The sequence below is a fragment of the Borostomias antarcticus genome (assembly GCF_949987555.1).
Source record: "Borostomias antarcticus genome assembly, chromosome: 1".
Classification (NCBI taxonomy): domain Eukaryota; kingdom Metazoa; phylum Chordata; class Actinopteri; order Stomiiformes; family Stomiidae; genus Borostomias; species Borostomias antarcticus.
The window spans coordinates 31,989,011-32,005,867 of record NC_140234.1 but is presented as its reverse complement, the minus strand read 5'-3'; the positions used below and the strand labels follow the sequence as shown (position 1 = coordinate 32,005,867).

The 16,857-nt window shown below is 43.9% G+C and overlaps 2 protein-coding genes across 6 annotated transcripts in view; one reads left to right on the top strand and one right to left on the bottom strand.

The window, feature by feature from the left end:
• Positions 1 to 5,959: 5,959 nt before the first annotated feature.
• On the bottom strand, positions 5,960 to 7,082 carry fbxo36a (F-box protein 36a; the record flags this gene model as incomplete). The annotated part of the gene is made up of 4 exons (XM_084460448.1): positions 5,960 to 6,070; positions 6,336 to 6,508; positions 6,678 to 6,786; positions 6,987 to 7,082. 4 exons carry the CDS (start codon positions 7,080 to 7,082, stop codon positions 5,960 to 5,962), a joined length of 489 nt encoding a protein of 162 aa, XP_084316574.1.
• Positions 7,083 to 7,528: 446 nt separating this feature from the next.
• Positions 7,529 to 16,857, top strand: part of trip12 (thyroid hormone receptor interactor 12) — a 54,032-nt gene continuing 44,703 nt past the window's right edge. For 2 of the 5 annotated variants that reach the window (XM_084443870.1, XM_084443873.1), the window contains exons 1-4: positions 7,529 to 7,627; positions 10,741 to 10,887; positions 12,197 to 12,322; positions 12,504 to 13,294. In XM_084443870.1, the coding sequence (XP_084299996.1) occupies positions 10,790 to 10,887; positions 12,197 to 12,322; positions 12,504 to 13,294 (1,015 nt within the window). In that variant the 5' untranslated portion in view covers positions 7,529 to 7,627; positions 10,741 to 10,789. Of the gene's footprint in view, positions 7,628 to 8,774; positions 8,812 to 10,740; positions 10,888 to 12,196; positions 12,323 to 12,503; positions 13,295 to 16,857 lie in introns of those variants that run through there. The other 3 variants (XM_084443872.1, XM_084443874.1, XM_084443871.1) reach the window with 2 other exon arrangements.

Genomic DNA, 16,857 nt, shown 5'->3' with positions numbered 1-16,857 from the left:
GTCATTGTTCAAGGCCTAGCAGAGCCATAGTCGGCAATTTTAGCATTTAGCATCTCCCCCAATCCTTTTTCTTCGGTCCCTTCTGCTGCTCTGAGCCCTAGTGAGCTTAAGTGCCTACAAGAGCTTCAAACTTGTGACGGCTTGAAATGTTTAGATCTAAATGTCAGAAGCCTATTGCCTAAGCTTGACTTTATTAATATTTTGATCAGGGATGCATCTCCTGACATATTTGTAATCTCTGAGTCTTGGCTATCTGGGAGAACCCCTAGCTCAGATTTTACTATAAATGGCTACCATATTTTCTTTTAGAGTAGATCGAAAGACTGGAAGGTGGTGTTATAATTTATGTTAAAGATAACCTAGCTACATGTGTTCTTGCTATCTCCTCTGAGCCAAAATGTTTTGAATATGTTGTCCTGGATATCTGTGTAGGGGGGGATCACAGTTATTGGTGTCTATCGTCCACCCTCTGCCCCAACTGTGGCCTTGGAGAACTTGGGAAAACTGTTCTCCTCTTATACTGTACTGCATCTGAGCTCATTGTAATGGGAGACCTAAATTTAGACTGGCTCACTGAGAGTTCCGCTAGACTAAAGGAGTTATGTATTGAATTAGACCTGACTCAGCTCATTCAACTTCCCACAAGACCAAATTTTAAAAACCCATCAAACTCTACCTTGATTGATCTTGTGCTGACCAACAGACCACTTAAATACCCTCACACTGGTGTTTTTGCCCAAGGTATTAGCGACCATTGCCCCATAGCCTGTGTTAGAACGGCCAAGGACATCAAGTCAAAAGGACCTGATTTTTGAAGATTTCTCTGAGCAAGGCTTCTTATATGATTTGTTTTACTCTGATGTGGAAAGAATATATTCAATCCCTGATCCTGATCTAGCCTTCAATCACTTCTCCAATATTTTTAACTCCATTACTGAGAAGCATGCCCCCTACAAAAATTTCAGAGTACTGTAAAAGGTCGCTCCAGTCCTTGGTTTACTGCTGATCTCACTGAAGTCCTCCAACTCAGAGACTCAGCCTGGTCGAAAGCCAGATCTGCTGGTACGCAGGTAGACTGGTTACATTTTAGGAAGCTGAGGAACAAATGTATCAGTATGATCAGAAAGGCCAAATCTGACTATTACGTATCCTCTCTTACGAATGCTCAAGGAAATTCTACAAACTTTTGGAAAGCAGTAAAGTCATTAAAAAGGCTTACTTGCTCTCTCCCTCCACAGATCAACAGTTCAAATATTTTAATCTCAAACAAATCAACCAACATTTTGCAGCTTCTGGTCACCTTTTTGATAGGTTGCATGACAGTATGGCTTCAGTGGATCATATTGACGACCCAGTGTCTGATAGCAAACCAAATCCTCCCCCCTGTGGCAACAATTTTTCATTTAGACCCGTGACTGTCATTGACGTGTTTAAAGCACTCTCAGAATTAAATACTAAGAAATCCAAAGGTGAGGATGACCTTTATCCATCTCTCCTGCACCTTAGTGGTCTCTTAATTGCCTCTCCACTAGTCTACATATTTAATTTAACATTTACTTCTAGTACAATTCCAGCCGTGTGGAAAACTGCACAAGTTGTTCCACTGTTCAAAGGGTGTGATCCATGTGACTTAAACAACTACGGGCCAATATCTAAGTTGTGCTGCCTGGCAAAGGTTCTTGAATCCCTAGTGAATGTTCAGTTACGGGCCTTCTTGAAAGTACACAACATTCTCCAAACTCAACAATCAGGGTTCAGGCCAGGACACAGTACTATCACAGCACCTTCCCTTGTTGTAAATTACATTTTAACTGGTCTTGACAATCGTCACCACTGTGCCACACTTTTTATTGACCTCTCAAAGGCATTTGACAGGATAGATCATGTTGTTTTATTGAAGAAACTGTCCTCCTTTGGTTTAGATTATTCCTGACAGATGGTTCTCCAATTATCTGTCTGGGAGAAAGCAGGCTGTTGTGGCTGATGGGGTTAAATCAAGCTCCCTTCATGAATGGTAAAGGTGTTCCACAGGGGTCCATCATTGGTCCGCTCCTATTCACTCTTTACATAAATCATATTTTTCTCCCTCTCCGCATTGTAACGTCCATTACTACGCAGATGATACAGCTCTATATAGCCTAGGTCCTACTCCTGCCTCAGCAGTTGCAAGCCTCCAGACTGCTTTTAATGCATTTCAGCAGTCCCTCATTAGTCATAAACTAATTTTAAACTCTGATAAGACTAAATGGATGCTGTTCACAAGGTCTCAACCTGAAAACTGTCTTAACATTCACACCCTGCAAGGTCAGCAAATAGAAATAGTTGTATTTTCGTACAAATATCTGGGCATTTGGCTAGATATAAGCCTTCTTTTCTGACACATGGAACATCTTACCAAAAACCTGAGGAAACAAGTCTTGTTTCTCTCTGGTCAGCAGGAAGTCCATTGTACAGTAACTGGTCATGTCTGTCTTTCATTATGGTGATGTCATATATATGCATGCCTCTCCCACCACGCTGAAGCCACTTGATGCAGTGTTTCACAGTGCTCTGCGTTTTATTACTGGTGATGGGTTCCTCACTCATCACTGTACATTATATCAGAAAGTGGGCTGGCCCTCACTCACTGTGAGAAGGGAACATCACTGTCTCATGTTTATTTACAAATCCCTATGTGGTAAGCTCCCTCTGTATTTGTCATCCCTACTAAGTTCTAGTGTCTCAAACTATCAAACTCGCTCACAATCCTACATCAAACTGTTTACCCCGCGTGTGAAGAGCGAGACAGGAAAGACTGCTTTCTCATTTTACGCTCCTGATAAATGGAACACTCTTCAGGACTCACTCAAACTAGACCACTTGGTCTCTCTGGACACCTTCAGAACACTATTTGAAGACAATGTATGTATGGACTGCACATGTTTTTCATAACCTACCTGTATTTCTGTTTTTAATAATGTTTTTAATAATGTTGTTTCTCTCCCTGTAACAGGGCACCCTTGTAAATGAGAGCTTGCTCTCAAGGGCTCTCCCTGTCTAAATAAAGGTTAGATAAATTTTTTTTTTTTTTTTTTAAATACATGGTGTGCTCATGTATTTGCCCAGACCATAATTAAAACCTTCTTTAATAAAAAATCTCTTTAAAAAATCACAGCACAATGCCTGAGTATGCATTGGCATTTTTATTCTGCATCCCCCTGGGCTTGAACTCTTGAGCTACCTGCCATGTGAAAAGTTGGTTTCACACTGACAAGCAATCGAGGGGTGCTTGTAAATGTCACAGGTGTATGTAACATGGAAGTTTCATCAGTTTCCACAAAATGTTTGTTAAAGGCACCACAAGGGGTAAAAAACTAAACCAAAGACTAAACAATAAAACTAAAGTACACACTAAAATGGCACAGGGAACACCAGGGACAATGCACAGCTACAGCATATAATGAACAGACAAAGAACAAGAGGGGAGCTACTGTACATGTAGGCTATATATACACAGACTAACAAGACAGGTGGAAACAAATCAAACAATCAGTGACACAGGTGTCCTCTCAATCAGAGTCAATTTAGCCAGTTGTAGTCCTAGGGTCTGCTATTGGGGTGAGGTTGTCAACAACAACGTATCTGATTGGTGGAGAGATTGCTATTGCACTATAGGATTGTGGGTAGTGTATTTTTCCTGTATGAACAGCAGTACAGTAGATTGAGGGGACAAAATAAGGACATACTTCAAAATACTGTCAGAAATTCAGTTGAGATAAAATTCTGAAAATGTTCACACTACATCTACCATGCCATGAAAATGGTGTCCTTTTTTGCATGAACATTGGAGATTTATTGAGCGAGTATTTGCAGTAGCTGCTTTCAGTACTGTTTACAGTAAAACATTTTGATACACTGTGGGCTACATTTTTGATATTTCAAAAATCTGTGGAGATCATTTGTGGAGGACAGTGAAGATTTAGTGCAGCAATTAGCGTGTCAATTGACCAATAAATGTGTCTGTTTGACACATTTTTAGCATATGGAAGTTTCTGCTCACTTGGACCTACAGGTTGGTTGTGGTTGCAAAGACATATGCATATGTCTGGCTGATTTGTTATGTTTTTTTAATTTTATTTTTAACTTTAGACTGTTGCTGTAGCACCACCATCAGGACTATTGGCCCCCAATACCAGTTGAGGACTTCTGGCATAGGACTGGACCTATGTGCAAATTTTGGTGATTTTTCATGCATGGGAAGTCAGACTTCCTGGGATAAAGAAGAATATTGGGGCGGCTGTAGCTCAGTTGCTAGAGTGGGTCCTTCAATGAACGAAGCTCCGACTGTCCACATGTCAAAGTGTCCTTGAGCAAGACACCTAACCCCAAATTGCTCCCAATGAGCAGGTTAGCACCTTGCCTGGCAGCTACCGCCATTGGTGTGTGAATGGGCGAATGAGAGGCCATTGTAAAGCGCTTTGAGTGCCGCTAAGGTGGAAAAGCGCTATATAAGTGCAGTCCATTTACCATATACCATTATTGGCAAATACAAGAGGTTTCCGGCAGCTGAGGCTGCCTGGCCCCTAAATATTGGGAAATAAAATTATATTATAAGAGGCAAGGCAAGTGTATTTGTATAGCACATTTAAGCAACAAAGCAATTCAAAGTGCTTTACATGAGACATTAAAAGCATCAAGACAAAGTGCAAGACACACATAAAGGGTCATATAAAACAGAATGCAGAAAAGAGGGACTCCTCTGAGGCTGCCCACTGAGGCTGCCCTCTGAGGCTGCCCACTGAGGCTGCCCACTGAGGCTGCCCTCTGAGGCTGACCTCTGAGGCTGTCCACTGAGGCTGCCCTCTGAGGCTGCCCAGCCCCTAAAGATTCAGAATACTGAGAAATACTTGACTGAAAAATAATTGAGATCTCGCTTAAAAATGACCACGATCTCAGACATTCTCAGGTCCTCTGGCAGGGTGTTCCAAAGGCAGGGGGCATAAGAACTAAAAGCTGCCTCCCCATGCCTCTTAGTCCTGGCTCTAGGGATCATTAAAAGCTCAGTGCCAGAGGACCTGAGGGATCTCTTGGGTGTATATTTTAAAAGCATATCTGATATGTATTTTGCTGCATGATTATGTATGGATTTATAGACTAAATAATCTTAAAATCTATTCTAAAACTGATAGGTAACCAGAGTAGTGATTTTAAAACTGGTGTGATGTGAAATGTGCTGCATTTTGAATCAGCTGGAGTTGACTAATCACTTTTTTGGTAGGCCAGACAGGAGAGCGTTACTATAGTCCAACCTGCTAGTAATAAAAGCATGCCTTAGTCTTTCAGTATTAGTCTGGGAGAGGAAAGGTTTCACCTTGGCAATGTTTCTTAGGTGATGAGGTCAATGAGGTCCTTGTCATATTGTTTATATGGGCCTCAAAGCTAAGACATTTCTGGCTTGGCATTTGGTATTCAGTGACAGTGTTTTAAAGTGCACCAAAGAGTCTCTCTCTTTCACTTTTTCCAACAACACTGTTGACTAAGTTGCTTCATCATTCCTTACCTGAATCACAGAAGTGCTGATCTAGAATAAATTCTGCATCTTAAATCATAATAGACACAAGAAATTCAGATCCTATGCCAGCACTCTTGGCATATCTCCACCCTCCAGCCCCACAAAGATGTACTTTTTGTACATCTTGCATACTGTATATTTTTGTGCCTTATTGTACTGCCTCTTTTGTATATTTCTGTGCCTTTTTGTTATGTGTTTTGTATTGTGTGTATTTGATGCAACAAATAAATGATCTTCAGGGATAAAGTTGATCTCTCTCTCTCTCTCTCTCTCTCTCTCTCTCTATATATATATATATATATATATATATATATTGTATACACACACAGTATATAGTAGATACTTTGTACTGGTGGTCTTTATTACCAGAGGAGTGACAGTTTTAGTTTGTTAACTACCGCCCTGCTCCTACTGATCATCTTTACTGTGGATGAAGGTAAAAAAGAACTTCCTCCAGCCCATGGCATTGGTTAGGGCCTCCATGTCGGTGGTGAAATCATGACAGCGACTCTTCACAGTCTGCTCCCAAAACTCTGGAGAGTTGAAGAGCTTGGATATCCCATCCCATCCCACACACACACACACACACACACACACACACACACACACACACACACACACACACACACACACACACACACACACACACACACACACACACACACACAGGGACAGAGGAGAAACAGCAAGACTGAGCTGAACTTTCTCTAAACACGACCCTCAATTCATCTGTTAATTGAGAAGTTACAGGAATAAGCATGTTGCATTTGAAAAAGGCCCTCACCTTCCTGAACCTCTGCGTGGTCTGGGCAAGCCTTGCTACGTCCTCTAGATTCAGATAGGCCAGTACTCTCAGTAGTAGGTGGTTGGGCAGGCGTTCAAGATAATCAAAGTGTCCCTGGCACAGTGCTTGGGTGTACTGTAGAATCTGTTGTCCAAACACCTCGCTTACCCGGTCTAAAAACAGGGCATGTTATTGCACTTATTAAGAGAAAAGCTATTGTGAGAGAGAGAGAGAGAGAGAGAGAGAGAGAGAGAGAGAGAGAGAGAACAATAGCGAGAGAGAGAAAATTATGGCATGCATCCATGTCAGAAATCATGGTGATTTGATGTGAGAGAATCTTACACTGCAGCTGTTTATCATGCAAATAGTCCTGGTGGGATTCCTTTTTTTGTGCAGGTCTAACACCCCGAGCTCCAATCCGTATGGAAATCTTCCACCATGTCCATATCACCTGCAATAAAATCAGGGCGAGACAAGATATTGTGGCCTAGGGCTGACATTAGCCTCCCATAATTTCAGGTTGCTCACTCAATTGATTAAGTTGTGACATGTAAAATTACAATTCAGCAGATCAATCTTCAAAATTCACTCTCTGAGAATGTTTTCCCTGCATTAAGTGATATTTGAAAGGTTTCACAATGCAATAAGTACCTCCGTTTTGGTAATAACAAGTTGAAAGAAATCTTTTGAAGGGGATGGAGCTTGGCCGGTTATTTCAAATACTTTATCACCCAGTAGAGACGCCATTTCTGATGCTAATGGTGTTACCATGACAACAAAGAGAACAACAATATATGTCGTTGTTTAATGTAGTACAACGATGCTGGTGATTTAGTTTGGCTGAAAGTAATATAGTACTGGGGGATATGATCATGTATAGGGTGGAGGAAAAAAAATACAGAAAACGGTTGCAAGATTTAAGGGTCACGACCCGGCGCATTGATACTTCGCAGATACACTACTGTGGGCTCAGGTCAGAGGCTCTGACTGACTAAACGTTAGACTTCGAACATGACGCCTGTAGCGCGAAATAAGACCATGCAGCAAAGTTGTTCCCAATAAAGAGGTTGGATTTTGTCAATAATATGTGTCTTATTCTTGACTGCGTCGATGTGATTATTTTAAGAGCAGAGGTAGTTCCTAGCGGAAGAATGGGACAGTATAGAGCGGATGGATATTGCAGTTGCTGGTCCCTCAGCTGATGTGAAGGTAGCTAGCTAGCTAGCTGGCTTATAGCTGAGAGAGTGGAGCTGGTGTACTGTCTGTTACAACTACAACACTGGAACAAATAGGTAATAATAATATCATATATGTTACGTTCAGTGACATGTTGTTCAACAGTCGTAGGGGCATCTTTGATCATGTAAAACCGAATTACTTGAGGGATTGTGTGAACCCGTCTCGCGAAAAAATATGGTTTCCAATTGTCATCTCTCTGTTCCTGCTTTCCTGTTTTTTTGTGTGTCTGTGTGATGCAAGCAGAGAAGAAGGTTCAGAGGCCATTTCGTTTTGCAATTTCTCAGCTAGCGAGCTAACAGAAAAGTGTTAGCTGGTTAGCCAGTTCATCAAAATTAGATTTTGCTTGTCAAACAATGAGCCTTGCTAAATGGGAACCCATTGTCATAGTTTTAGCCTGACGGTGAAATTAGCCCAATATTTTATGAGCTAGCGTTTGCTAGCCAACTTGTTTCCGAGCTAGCTAGCTATTAGGGCTGATGTTCATGTGTTGGTAACCGGCTAGCTAACGTAAGTTAGCAACATTTTTCTCAAAATAAATAACTTGGGTTGTCAATTGATGCCTTGCGATAAATTGAGTTTGCGCAAATGTAAGTGCTGCCTGGGATCACCGCTAGCGGACTAGCTAGGCTAGTTAGCGTTATGTTAGCTAATGGTGTAACTGACTGGTTAGCCACCTAGTTAACAAGCTGAACATTAGCTCCATTTAGCTGCTATACACCTGCGTCGTGTTCGCGTTCGAGTATTTAGACTTGTCATAGTGAACACGGTCATGTAGCTAACTTAGCTAGCCAGCTAGCGTTAACTTGGCAAACAAGACTTGGTGACGTTTTAGCTTGCGTACGTTAACAAGTTTCAGTCCGGTTTCAGCAGCTAGCCAACGGGTTACTTGTTTGCAAATTCTAATTCTAGCTGGACCGATTAAACATTGCGACTAACGTTAGCTGGCTATTTGGCATGTCAGCTAGCTAATGGGTATTCCAATATTACTTGGCAAATAGTCAACCCAGACCTGTATGCGGAACACGAGATTAGCTAACGTTAGCTACCTAAAACGGCAAACGTTCCCTACGTTAATAGCCGTCTCACGTTAGCATAGCCGTCTCGGGCTACCATAGCTTGTTAGTTGGTGCAAATAAGCTAATTTAGCTAAAATGGCTAGCAAATACATTTGTAATGTCATGCGAAGACCTTCATTAATCTGACCGATGCTGCCATTTTCGATGGATACTAAGCTCAGGTAATTATTTTATCATATCGTCGGCGTATCGTTGATGTGTTACAATTAACCTAACGTTAACCTAGCTAGCTGACGTTAACGACAGCCAAATTAGTTATATTAAGTTAATAGCTGCCTAGATTGTTAGCTAGTAATAGACGACAGCAAATGCCAGTTCGTAAAGCCGATGACTGCATTTTGCATTATGAGCTAGGGAACGTTAACGTTAATGCTTTGTTGGTTCACTTACTAGCTAGCTAGCTAACGTTAGCTGGCTAGCTGACTGACAAGTTCGATGTTGAGTTCGTCGTCGTGCCATTTGTTAACGTTACCAACATTCATCTACATAGTTCAGTGGAATGGATTCACTTTAAATCAAAAACGTTAGCAGGTGTTTCATGCCGGACTGTGCTAACTACTGTCAAATAGCTGAAGCTAACATTAACCAGCGTAGCTAGCTAGACTCGGTGATTTGCTAGTGACAAGCTAGCAGGCAATGCTAGAACTACGTCAGAATGAAGGCCTCCTCCTAAAACATGATATAAATAACCACAAAAGACTATAAGAAATGTCTGGTTGAAGAGAACATCATCTTGTTGATGGTAGTTGCTAATTGTCAATTTCAGTAGGATAACGTTTTAGTACAAAAAAATAAAGAAAACCAATTCTGAATTGGACGAATAAACAAAGACGAGGAGGGTTTACAGTCAGTGTAGGCCTAAAATGGCCTTGTGAGCTTGCCAAGTGTGGCGTATTTTTGTGATCAATATATCACACTTGGAGCCTGTAATGAGCAATGGTCGTCAGTATTACACATCGGATGGCAGATATATTTTTTCACACACAATCATACGCTCTATGAACACAACATAGCCTTTCCCCCGAACCATAACACTAACGTGGCTGATTATTTTGCTAAGAGGATAATTTAAGGGATACATTTCGATTATTCTCGGGTCTGGACAATAGTTGATCATATATGCTTGTTAATGAGCTATGGTTAATGATGTTAAGGAGGCCTGACGTATTCATTAATTAATTGAATATGCCATGTTTCACTTGTATGATGAACTAGACTGGTGAGATGGCCTTATACACACAGAGGGAATGAGTTAAAGCCAGCAGTTAGCTAAATGAACTAACAAATACACTTTTACTAATTGTCTCATTACAAAGTTGATGCCATTATCTGTTGGTACAGTGCTTGTCAGGAATCCTCTTGCCAAGCTTTTACATATGCCAGGAGGAAAATGACTGATTGGATTAAATGTTAAAATGTTAAAATGTATGTTCACACAAGGGTGGGTGTGCCTTAATGCATACATTAAATACAGAGCAACATTTTGGGCCATTCCTGATCATGAACTCACCCCCCCCTTGATTGTCAACAAAGCAAATTGATGTCCAGAAGATATTCTTTAGCTTTTTATTGATCGATTGGCAGTGAAATGCATACCTATATAATGGAAGGAGGATTCAGAGACTGTCTACCTCAACATGTCTGACATTTGTTGTACTGGTGTTTATTTATCTACATGTCACCTGCCATTGTTATCCGTGTGCATTAGTGTGTCCTGATTTTTTGTGAGGAGCCATTGTGGCCCTGCCACTGTTGTTTTTGATTGAATCGACCCGCCCTCTCTCTGTGGACTGATCAGAACCGTCTATAGCCCTTTTATCATTGATTTCTCATAGTGCCCCGTCCTACCTCCAAATGAATGGTAATCTGAGTAAAACAGTTGATCTGTCTTTCCTGGTAAAGGCTTGTGTTGACCAGTCAGACATATGAGTGATCATTTAGTGTAAGGTCAAGGGGTGTCTGGTGAAGTAGGTACGAGAACTAGATGTAAATATATACCCAATAGATGCTCTAATGTGTCCCCCCCCCCCCCCCCCCCCCTTTTTTTTTTATTTTTTTATTTTTTTTTATTTTTAAATCTCCCATTCTAGTGAATGGTAGTGTCTAGAAAGGGTATGTCCCTTCAGGAGAGAGGTGCCAATGTCCAACCGGCCTAATTCCAATCCAGGGGGGTCACTGCGCCGTTCACAGAGGAACACTGCTGCGACCCAGCCACAAGACCACACAGTCGCGGGAAGGTGAGTCGCTCAGCACGCATGGTCCCATTCACTATCAGTTTGTGTATTTTTATATGAGCGTATGTTTGTTTCTAAGTGATCAAATGTTTGTTGGGGCATACATGTAATAGATGATAGGTGTAATGTTCTCTCACTTGCCTAGTTACTGACAAAGTCTCAGCTCAATCGGAGCTGGAGGTCTTGGTCAATGACAATGGTCATTGTACTGAATGGTGTCAAATAAGTTTAAGGCCTGATTCGTATTCTACGCAAGCTACTCTGACACGGCTGTGAACATGGGCTCTACGCTAGTATTTTGGTACACTCTGAGTGCATGGGGGGTCGCTGCCTTGCGCCAGCGCCCCTATCGGTTCGCATGATGGCACTTGCGCTCGTGTAAAGTTAAAATTTTTGGCAAGACACAGGTTGCTACGCAAGGACGCGTCACCGTCACCTTGCGTAGCCTTACCTAGCTTGCGCTAGCGTAGCTTGCGTAGAGTACGAATGGCCCCTAAGGGTTCATTCAGACCTAGCTTGTTCCGATACCGGGAGAATTTCCCCTGCGATTCATTGGCAGTGAGAATGCACGTTACCCACAAACCGATACAAGTCATTGTTGTACCCTGCACTGTCTACAAAGTCTCAAACCGTTTAGCGAGCGCATGAAGGAAATGGGCTTTCAACGTTTTGTTGATCAGTGCGTCTTCTCCTGATCATATGCAATAGCACATTGTTCTCTAGCCGTAGTTCTGATGCCTGCTCAAACTGGATATGTTGTCCATATACTGAACATATGACCCAGAGAAGACCAGTCAATGCTATTATACATGCACGCCGCTGATGCTCCATTTTCCATTATGAGTCGATCCCCGTTGTCAGCGGAGAAAGGATTTCCAGAGATCCAAACATCCCGCAAAATTTGGACCAATCACAAAACTGTTTACAAGCGTGTGGTGTTGAGGGCGTATTCAGAACCAGAGCAGACCAGGAGATCGTTTGCTCTGTTCATATTGCCGTGTGAACACGAATCGAGCTAAGGTCCAAGTGCAACATTGTAACATATTACTCCCTGAATTGGAACAAATTCAGGTATGAAAGTGGCCTAAGTTAGAGGGAAAGTATTTTGTTGGAAATGTCTCGTCTGCCATATCGGTACAAATTAATTTAGCCTGAGCTGTTTTACATGAAACTCCAAAGGCATTCCTTGGGAGTTATATGTGATGGGCGGGTATAGCCTAGCATGGGGATTGATGACTTCTCTTATCATGGCAAGTCATGATGCAATTGCAAACACACACTGTCGCTTGCTCTTCAATCTCCAACCTTACAGGTTGCAGTCAGAGCAGGTAAAACAAAAAGCAAATTCCCCTCCTGAAAGTAGAAGACCGAATTCTAAGGCTCCCAAAGTTGTGTCCAGCTCAACCTCTGGCCAGTCCAGAGGGCACAGCTCAAAAAGGTACCCCTCCTCTCTCATTAGCACTGTGTGTGTGTCTGTGTGTGTGTCTGTGTGTACTTTGTCACTAGAGTATCACACCAGATAAATGTGCTCTTCGTTCAATCTGTTGTGCTCTTGGTAACTGAATGTAACTGTTTGATGTTAATCAGATGTTTTCTTTCCCCCTCCCTCTCCCCTGGAGAAGTGGCCTCTCTCTGTCCGTGGCTTCATTCGTGCTGCAAGGCGACCCCGAGGCTGCAGGGACATCGGAGCGAGAACGACCCGGCCACCAGTCCAAAAACGACGGCGCCCGCGGGCTGAAGAGAAGCTCGGCCCCCGACGTCAACAACGCCTACGCCCCCGCCCCCGCAAAGAAGTCCAAAACCCACCCACCCCGAGACAGTACCTCAGAGGCGAAGAAGGGCCCAGCCAAGTCCAAGAAGAGACCTCTGGCGCCAGAGCCGCCCGCCCCCGCAGGCCGAGGCCAGGGCAAGAAGAGTGGGGCCTCCGGGGCCTCCCCGACCCAGAAACGGAAGAAGGCCGACTCCCTCCCCGGTCTGAGCAGTGCTGCTGGGTCCCTCCCCAACCGTACTGACGGCAGGTCTGCAAAACCCTCCAAGCTGGCGTCTAAATCGGCGGCCTCAGCCAAAGCTGGGTGTAGCGCCGTGACGGACTCTTCCTCTTCTGCCTCCACCTCTTCTTCCTCCTCCTCCTCCGCCGCAGGCGCCAACAGCGCTGTCCCGCAGGGTGCCCGGGTCAAGCAGGGCAAAGACCAGAACAAGGCACGGCGCTCACGCTCCGCCTCCAGCCCCTCCCCTCGCCGGAGCACCCGTGACAAGGAGCAGGCCAAAGCCGCCGGCTCTTCCAAATTTGAGTGGGCGGCCCGCTTCAGCCCCAAAGTCAATCTGCCAAAGCCCAAACTGTCCCTGCCCGGATCCTCCAAGACAGAGGCCTCCAAACCTGGGCCTTCAGGACTACAGGCCAAACTAGCAAGTGAGTGTGTGAGGATCAGTCAAGGAGTGAAGTGCAGAATCTCTGATGTTTGCAGGGCTGTGAGTTTATGGTGGGTCGCTGGTGTTCCTCTGGGCTTGGTAGAGGTTACTCACTGGGATTAAATGTCACAGGACCTGTGGCCCTTGCAGTGTCAAGGCTTCAGTTACAGAAGCTCACTCTGCACTGGAACCTGCTACTGGGTAACAGCTTCTCACGCCAGATACACGCCACAAACACGCACACTCATTCGATACACACACACACTCACTGAACAAGGGGATAAAACCACACACACAATCAAGGCTGATGGATTTATATGGATATAGACACAGGGATTATCTTGCAGATCAACCCCACATACGCATGTAACTGATAGACATACATCACAGATAAAAACACTTGGCCACCTCTTCACGCCGCTCACACTCTCAGCTGTGTGTGTGTGCTGGTTAGCTGTGGGTCTGGGCAACACCGGGTGCTCGGGGACTAGCTCAGATTTCAGCCACTGTCAGTACCAGCCTGGAACCAGAGGATATAAATACATACTCTTGTGTGGTTGCGTAGCTGGATCTGGCTGTAGACTGGAACAAATGGATGATTGTAGAGGTAAGGAAGGTAGGACAGGCAGGCCTCACAACTGCTGGGTTATTCTTTGGCGGCTCAGAGGCGAGGCTGTCTGAGTGGTGATTGATTGCTAACATTGTTAGGGACTGTGAGCCTCTTGACTGTCGTGAGGACTGGAGTCACTAAAAGCTACATGGATGCATAGCACGGGCAACTCTTGAGGTCAGGGTATTCAAACTACACTTGCATTGTACTACTACTCGTGCATTGTAGGAATTGTATTATGGGGCCAGACTGCGGAGTGGAGGTCAGTCAACTGCTGTGGCATGTCTTTGATGAGGGGAAGACCTCTGGGTTACATAGACGCTCAGACCTGGACCTGGAGCATGTGGAGGAGGGGGTGGGGGGGGACGAGTGCTGTGCATGCGGCGGGTGAGTGGAAGACGATCGGTTCAGTGGCGGGTCGGTCTGAACAGGGCCGGCCTGTCCTAGGGGAGGCCGAGACGGTGGCCGTGGTGGCTGGGGCTGGGCACGGCGCCACGGGGCCGGGGTCCAAGCGGTCAGATGTGAATAGAAGCCCCTCTGAGAGGGTCGGACCAGCCAGCTGACCGGCAGGCATCAGGTTTGCACCGGGGTGGGGGGTGGGGGCGGTGACTCACCGGGTCATATCGGGAGGGGGTGTGGGGGTGGTCATTGATATACCCTCTCACCCTCACCTGTTTTCTCTCCGTCGATTGCTACAATGGTGAGTGAGCGCCCGGTTCTTCTTGCTGCAGTGTTGCATTGTCGTATTCAACTGAAAGTAAGTGCCGCTAGAGGCCATTTTGATAAGGTTGTTGATGGGGTAACTGGTGTTACTGGGAACAGGAATGCGCGGTGTGTGTGATCGCGTGGATGCCTGCTGTAGACAGCCGCCACATTGCGAGTGCTGGGTAAAAGGTCAGCTGGCGTGTTTCTGCGCTCTTGCTTATGGCAACCAAGGCTACTAAACATGCCTAGTTTGAGTTTCAGCATTGGGACCTATAGGTTTAGCGTGAAGGTTGTTGTGAGAGGTTGCTATTTATACCCTCTTGGTTGGTGGCAGGGGCCTGTGAAAAGCCTAACAGTAGAGCCGTCAGTGTCTACTCCCAATGTTGTGATTGGTGACCTCATTCCACCAGTCGTCGTTCCCAACGCTTTTCTGAGCCTATTTTTCCACAGTCTAACTGAACGATAATCAAGCTGATGTAAACAGGGCTATTTTCACTCATGGCAGATCAGCCACATAGCAAGACTACTAAAGCGGTTTCACCCCCAACTAACAATTTAGTTTAAGACGCCTCTTTGTTGCCCACTAGTTCACAAACAAACAATTTCTACTGCTCTAACTATGACTGTGGGTCCACTCGACGAGCTCTGCTTGACAAACCACGGTGTTGTCTTGACATGGCTAGCTATATCACCAGTCTGACATTCGACCAAGTGCTTCTGACTGCTCCTGGTCACTCGCAATTCGGCTGGAGATTTACAAAGCCATTATCATAATGAGGGTGTCCACACTGCTCCAACAGAAAGTCACGCCTCTTAGCACCTCAGTGAATTGTCAATAGAATCGCAACTCAAAATGAATACGTTAATCCTGAGCAATTAAATGATACTTAACAACGTGAATCTTACTCCTCAGAATCCAGAACTGCCCCCCCCCCCCCCCCCCCCCAGGAAATGGCGATAACAAACTCATTTAAATTGAAGGTTCACAGAATAAATTTTGATTTACACTGTAAATATCTAACTAGGTACTTAAAGGACTAGTTTGGTATTTAGCATTACAAGCCTTGTTATAAGTTTGTTTACGATCATATACGATGGTTCATATAAAAAAATTGGCAAACTGCACTCTTGAGATTAGTGCACATTGCTCATGTCACAGCTAAGTACACAATGTATCTCTATGGGCTTGTAGATTATCCTTCAAAAACACCATAAACCCATTTTCAAAGAAAGGAATAACTAACTAGTCCTTTAAACTGAGTTGGAGAGGTGCTCTGATTAGCTCAAGTGACCAGAACAGGGCTCAAAATTAATATTTTTACCTTCTAGCACTGGTGTTCTCAACTATAAAAAGGTAGGAGGATGTAACGGTATGAACATTTCATACCACGATTATAGTGACACAAATTACCGTGCTTATCGGTATTATCACGGTATAAAAAAAAAAAAAAATGCTGAAAATGCTCAATAAGTACTGATAGACAGTCTGGAATCATTTCAACAACTTTTATTTAAAAAAAACACAACATGGGGAAAGCCAGGCCTCTCAACGGTTGAAAGGGCATCATGTCCTTTGCTATGTAATATGGAAGGGCTGCAGTGAGCTATTTGGCATTTTTGGATGTGGGTGCGTAAGCGTATAATTTCCTCTGAAGCCGAAAGTGGGAATGTTGCGGACTGTATGTCTATGGTAGCCTATTTACCGTGGTTATTCAAAGCACGGTAATCGAACATGGTTTTAATGATTTATTTTGAAACGGTAATACTAATCGTTGGGAATTTTCACCATGGGTTGCCATGAATCCGGTAACTGTTTCATCCCTAGTAGGAGTATCAGCAAACATTTAGGAGTACCCATGAAGAGCACCAACAATAGGCCTATTTGTAATCGATTTGTTGCATTATAGCTAGGCATGGGATGGGATGAGATTTTGACTATAATAACTAAACTGTTATTATTATTATTATTATTATTATTATTATTTGCGTGTTAGTATACACACAACATACATTGACAAAATGAAGGCCATTTTATTTTTGAATAACAAACATCCGAGAACATTTGTGAGGCCACATCAAGGCACTGTTACCATAATGTACCAAAAATGTAGGCTACTGTAGACTAGCGGTTTTATGTCAATGAATGGAGAAAGAGGCTCCACACTCCCATAGAGGAAGCATCGTCTGTGTTTGATCATCTGAGCTTGATAACTTGAGCTCAAGGTGCTAGATGTGTTGGTGGAGTCGTG